The sequence below is a fragment of the Xyrauchen texanus genome, chromosome 6 (assembly GCF_025860055.1).
Source record: "Xyrauchen texanus isolate HMW12.3.18 chromosome 6, RBS_HiC_50CHRs, whole genome shotgun sequence".
NCBI lineage: Eukaryota > Metazoa > Chordata > Actinopteri > Cypriniformes > Catostomidae > Xyrauchen > Xyrauchen texanus.
In genome coordinates this window covers 37,056,773-37,062,772 of record NC_068281.1, presented here as the reverse complement: position 1 = coordinate 37,062,772, position 6,000 = coordinate 37,056,773, and the positions used below count along the sequence as shown (strand labels likewise).

At 41.2% G+C, this 6,000-nt stretch overlaps 1 protein-coding gene across 1 annotated transcript in view; it reads left to right on the top strand.

Moving 5' to 3' along the window:
* The first annotated feature begins 1,118 nt into the window (after window positions 1-1,118).
* Window positions 1,119-6,000, top strand: part of LOC127644703 (BMP/retinoic acid-inducible neural-specific protein 3-like) — a 28,345-nt gene continuing 23,463 nt past the window's right edge. Inside the window, exons 1-2 of the mRNA XM_052128026.1 lie at window positions 1,119-1,488; window positions 1,574-1,847. Coding sequence (XP_051983986.1) covers window positions 1,615-1,847 — 233 coding nt within the window. The 5' untranslated portion in view covers window positions 1,119-1,488; window positions 1,574-1,614. The remainder of the gene's footprint in view (window positions 1,489-1,573; window positions 1,848-6,000) is intronic.

The window sequence follows — 6,000 nt, the reverse complement described above, 5'->3', positions numbered from 1 at the left end:
AAAAGTCAAATATTCTTGCTTCTTTTGCGGCATATGTTAACCGCTCCGACAACGACCACAACAAGCTTTTGATTTTCTGTAGATTTATTTGCCCCAGAAATGTTCTCTTTTATTTTCTGCAAAAGATTCGGGGCGGAAAACTTCAACATCCACAACAGGCATTAACTCCTCTTATTCTCTATATTTTTACTCTCTAATCCTACTTCTTACAGCACACCCAACATTATATATTTTCTTAGGTTTGCCATATATATATCCTCTTAACATATTAGTGCCAATTATCTACAATAAACCTAAAGACATGAAACAAATTAAATAACAATTCTTTAAGGTCATTACACATACAAGATGCTCTTTGGAACATTCTCAGATCATGCTGGTATAACAAGGATGGGGGTTTGCACAAACATGTATGTTGTCGATAAAGCACAAGGGGGGCATTCCAGATACAAAAAAAAATCTGAAATTCATGTACATCTTTTAATTAAACTTTTGGTATTAAATAAAAAAGGATGCTCAATAGAAATATTGTCACTAGTGGTGTCAGACTTTGGACCCTACTTTTGAGAAAAGAAAAACTCAACTTAAAAAATGCATAGACCCAGCACTAGGGTAATGCTGCATGTAAAATGTATTACACGTTTGAAAAAGTAAAAAGTTGCACTAAAATAGACAATATTCCACTACTTACAGGCATCCTATGCTTGATTGATTAAGTCTCTTGTGAATATAAAACAGCTCCTTTCTTATACTTTCTCCTCTCTTCCCAAATATAGTTTTCAAAGTTTCGTAGCATAATCAATGCTTGTGGATATGTTCATAGTCTCCAGCACAGTTGAAATGTGTATGTGGCCATACACACCAGTTGGTTTAACACATTAACCAATGGAAAAGCTGTTTAAATTATGGCCACACTACAATTTTTTCAGGGCACGTTTTCCAACAAAAAGGTGAGGTGAAGGTGCAGAAAGAAGTGATAAAGTTAGTGTGTGTGTGTGTGTGTGTGTGTGTGTGTGCGTGTGCTCAAGAGAGAGGGGGGGCGTTATAGCTCAGAGTGAAAAGGCAGATGTTCGGGTAAGAAACAGGCATTCATGCTCTATCACATCTAACAGCTGATCAGCACTGGAGAAAGTCATCCAACGTGCGAACCATAGAACAGAGGAATCCAAAGAATACTTTATGCTTCATATTGCTCCGAAGAGCGTTACCATCGCACGTTTCCCTAGTATGCAAAGACATTTTCGGTATTTTCCACTTTGTTCTCTGTGAGACGTGATTCAACTTCCATTGAGAGCGAGCGTGGATTTGGGAACGCCTGCGCACCTGGTTTCAACCACTCCTGATATTTTGACGAGACCAGTTCCATCTATTCTGAAAGGATCGTTTATGTTGATTTTTTCCCCAGTGGATTTTATATTTATTTATTTTAAGTTGAATATTTTACACTTCGTATTTTCTATCTCTTGGATACCTATGAAGTCATATCAGGTAGTGACCCTCTTTCAGAAATGTATATGATGTTAACTTGAAATCAGCGTTTGAACACACATATAGCCTATTATTTGAATTTCAGGAGAAAGAAGGGATTTGAGATGAAACATGTATGGCTGAAGGATGTGGGCTCGGAGTGTTGGTCCCAGACCGCCTGACCTAATGCTCTTATGGGAGGGGATGGTGATCTGTCTCCGATGGTGCTGTGTGCTCGTCTCGCTGGCTGTGTACATCGGCTCAGCGGCACCACTCGACTGGCTGCTGTCCGATAAAGGTCCGTTCCACTGCTCCCAGGAATTCATTGAGTTCACCGAGAGATACCAACACGGGTTTACAACCAGATACAAAATATACAGGTACGACAGAGTAACTCCATGCGCAATATATATATATAAAATGTATATATATGTATATATATATATATATATATATATATATATATATATATATATATATATATATACATTATATATTTCAACCCCCTATTGAAAGTGTATGTCGGTTTTGTTTTTAATTAAACGTTTTATAAGTGTCTATGACATTATTTTTGCCATTCTAATTGCAAGTATCTAGTGGTGTAGATCATATTTGGAAATATCACATACTTTTTTCATTTACCTTTTTAAAAATTCTTTAATAACCGTGTTGGGTTACTCTAAACTCTAGTAATTACTCTAAACTCTAGTAATTAATTACTAACTACAAATGACATCTACTGTGTAATTAGATTACTTTACTAATTACTCTGTCTGAAAAGTAATTGCATTACTTATTACTAACTACTTTCTAAAACCCTTATCAACCTCAACCAGATAAAAAATAGGCTACAAGGATAGACATGAAACTGTTCTTTTAATTCTTTAAAAAAAATCATATAAAATCAAATACATTTTTCGTGAACTGGCCAAAGAATTTAAGGGAGCAGCATTAAATTAGGAAACATAAATTTTAACATTAGATGTTAAATTTCGATTTTAAATTCGCTATTATTTTATATAGAATTGTTCTATAGTCGATAGAGTATTTAATGCAATTACATCAGAACTAATTAAATTACTGACAATTAAGAGTAATCCCTTAATTACAGTAATGAATTACTTAGTAATGCATTACACCCAATACAGAATTAACTCCAGTTAAAGTTTGTCTTGTACAAGACATTTAACATGAAAGTTCTCAGTTTGACTTGTATTGTAAAATGTTTGCTATTTAAAATAATTTTGCATACAGAACTGCAATTTGTCTATTTATTTGCATGCTGATTTACGTTTGATGTGTGTTAGTTGCATTCATTCGCATTTTGTTCAAAATTGAAAAATAAAATATAAATATCTTTTTATTTAAAAAGAAATAGGCAAAAATGAGAAAACGGCTTGTTTTGTGGTTACTCGTTTTGTTTTAAAAATTGAAAAGTGAGAAATCAGCAAACTTTTTCATGTTTATTGTTCATGAATTTAAAATGAATATTCAGTTTGAATTTGCACATGTGGATGGATCTGAAACATGATTGGTCATCCTGTGCTATCTGTCCTGCCTCAATCATGTCTGTCAGAATAAGAGTTCAACACCATACAACTTTGCAGATCAATATAATTTTTTTTAAAAGAATTAACATTATTCCAAACGTTTGGCAGTTTTTTGCAACTCTGCTCTAGCACATAAAGGAACCAAACAATGGATTTCAAGGCCAGCTAGTAGTTGTTTTATCTCAGTAACTGCTCTGTTATTTTAAACTTGCTCTTACAGTAAAGTAATCATGACTGACTGTGAATGGCTGTGTCTATGGAATATCAAATCACAAATCTTTTGTAGTCCATTTTCAACTCACCTCAGCATTCTTAAAGCAGTTCTGTGCTTGATGCCATGATTACATCTTGTGCTTTGATCATGTATGTAATATACAGAACAGCTGTGCCCTGAATTCAGTTCGGTTTGTGTGCATCGCTAACGTGCCCTTACAGCGTTATATTTAGGGTGCTCCAGATTTACTTCAGTTGCACATTTGCGTAACTCCAAATATGTTTGGCCATTACAAGTGTGTAAACAACGTAACTCCATTGTACTGGGGTTGTGTTGATCGAAAAATGGAGATGAGAGCATGTATTATATAAGCACTTAAATATGTAACTTTTTAGCACCAAAAGTGTTCATGCTTTAGAAGACATCAATTTAACCACTGGAGTTGTATGGATGTCGTTTATGCTGACTGTCTGTGATTTTTGGAGCTTCAAATGAGAAATCTCTATTCACTTGCATTTAAGGACCTACACAGCAAAATCCCCAGTGTTAAATGATTAGTCATTGGTGTCTCCACAAGTCCACTCTACAAGAGTGTTAATAACAAACACTGAGTAGTGTTGAATCTACTCTGTGTTGTGATGAATGTTGAATTGGCCAAACAGTTAATGAGATAAAGTAGATACATTCTATGAATGATGATTGATCATTAGTGATGACACCTGCCGCTAACATGCAGTCTACTGAAGGATATACGGCAGGTATCAACGGCTTTCTCCTTCTCTGCACGCCAGTGCAGCTTTGCCTCTGGGCACTTCGACAGCGCTTCTGAAAAAGAGAGAGAATATTTTCTTAAAAGAGTTTATTTTCTCTAAAAGAGCACACACAGCATGCGTTGAACATCCTTTTCAGGATGCGTCTTTTTAAAGATGCCCTTCCACCTCTGTGTAGTTCCTGTATGCGGTCGATATCTCTCCGCTCCTGATGGTCATAGACACTGCCTCGTGTTTCTGGGCCGCGATCACACTGAGGCAGCGTTTGTGGATGGTTCTTGTTCTCACTGCGAGAAATTAACCATGGCAACGTTGCAGTCGCGGCTTTCCTTCCTAAAAAGGAACGCCCCCTGCGATTTGGGGATGGCAGCGGGTTCTGTTTTGCCTGGTAAATCCCCACGAATGGCACGCTCGTTGAATTCCGTCCAGCTTGAGGTGAGTGCGGCTCGCCTCAAGGCCAGTCCGACTTCTCCCTTGGACCCGCCGAGTTGGATGATGTATTCGCTGCTGCATCGGAGAGGATCCCGGCATCTGACGCGAAAGACTCGACTGGGTTCTCCTCAGTCACTAACCCGCCCCCTGCCGGGTGTGCAGAGCAAGGTAAATGCTTTGAGTCTTTTCTCAGCACCAAAGTTGCGGGATGCGCTTTTGCCTCCCAACGCAACACTGCCTACTCCGCCCCACTGCTCCACCCCGCCTGGTACATCGAAAACGATCGTCCCCTTAGTGTCCCTTGCACGGAGCTTGGACGCGTCTAAGTCGGGAAGCACGACCTGATCATCAGGGTCCTCAGAGATCCCATGCCTATTCCCCTCATAGGATCTCTCCATGGTCCCTTCAGGCCTCCAGAGACCCCCCTTCGAGCTGCTAGAATCAGTCAAGCTCAGAGCCCTCTCCTTGAAGTCGGCCATTCCTGATTATGCTCACTTCCATCAAGAGGGTTGGGGACCTGCAAGCCTTCTGTCAGCAACACTTGCCTGTAGTTCAGTCTGGCAGACACCCATGTCATCCTAAGTCCTCGACCGGGCTATGTGCCCAATGTTTCTATGACCCCCTTCAGGGACCAGGCAGTGAACCTGCAAGCGCTGCCCCGGGAGGAGGCAGACCCAGCCTTATATTTGCTGTATCCGGTAAGTGCTTTGCGTACCTAAGTGGACCGCATGCAGAGCTTTAGATGTTCTGAGCAATGTTCAACTCCCGTTGGTGGACAGCGGAAAGGGAACGCTGTCTCCAAACAGAAGCTAGCCCACTGGGTCGTCGAAGCCATCGCTTTGGCCTATCAGACCCAGACCATGCCCGCCCCTTGCGGGTTCCTGCACACTCTACGAGAAGTTTGGCATTCTCGTGGGTACTGGCCAATGGCACCTCCCTAGCAGACATGGGAAGGCTGGGAAACACCCAATACCTTTACGAGATTCTACAATCTCAGGGTTGAATAGGTTTCGTCCCATATTCTCTCAGGTCTGAGCACGTAGAACTCGGGAATACAGAACGTCTGACCGGGTGTTCTGCTTGCACATAGCGCCCTTCCCCTCCACTGAGGCGATCACGTGCGCTCTTTCTCCCAGGAGAGTCCACTATACTTGCACTCTCTAGATATCCTTCCTCCCTAGCCCTCTGGTCCGCGAATTCTGCGGAGGAATTCCCAACCAGACCCACTATGGGTACTAATTACTCTGTACTAGAATAGGTACTCCACAGGGTTGGCCTTCACAGATTATCCATGTGTGTATTTTCCGTGGTACGGACCCCTGCCGGCGGACCTGCGTCTCCCTTGGACCTGCGTCTCCCCCTCTGCCCCCCAGTCGCTGTGTTTGTAGCAATTCCTGCCTCGCAGCAGGAAGGATCTACCACCGCGCCACTTTCACATGTGTTCTGAAAACCTATGTGATGTATTCGCCACATTTAACCTCCCCCAGCCTGGGCAGGATGTGGTCTCCACCGGGTCTTTTCCCCCTGAAAGAATAGGAGTTGGGACAGAATGCCTTCCTCGATGTGT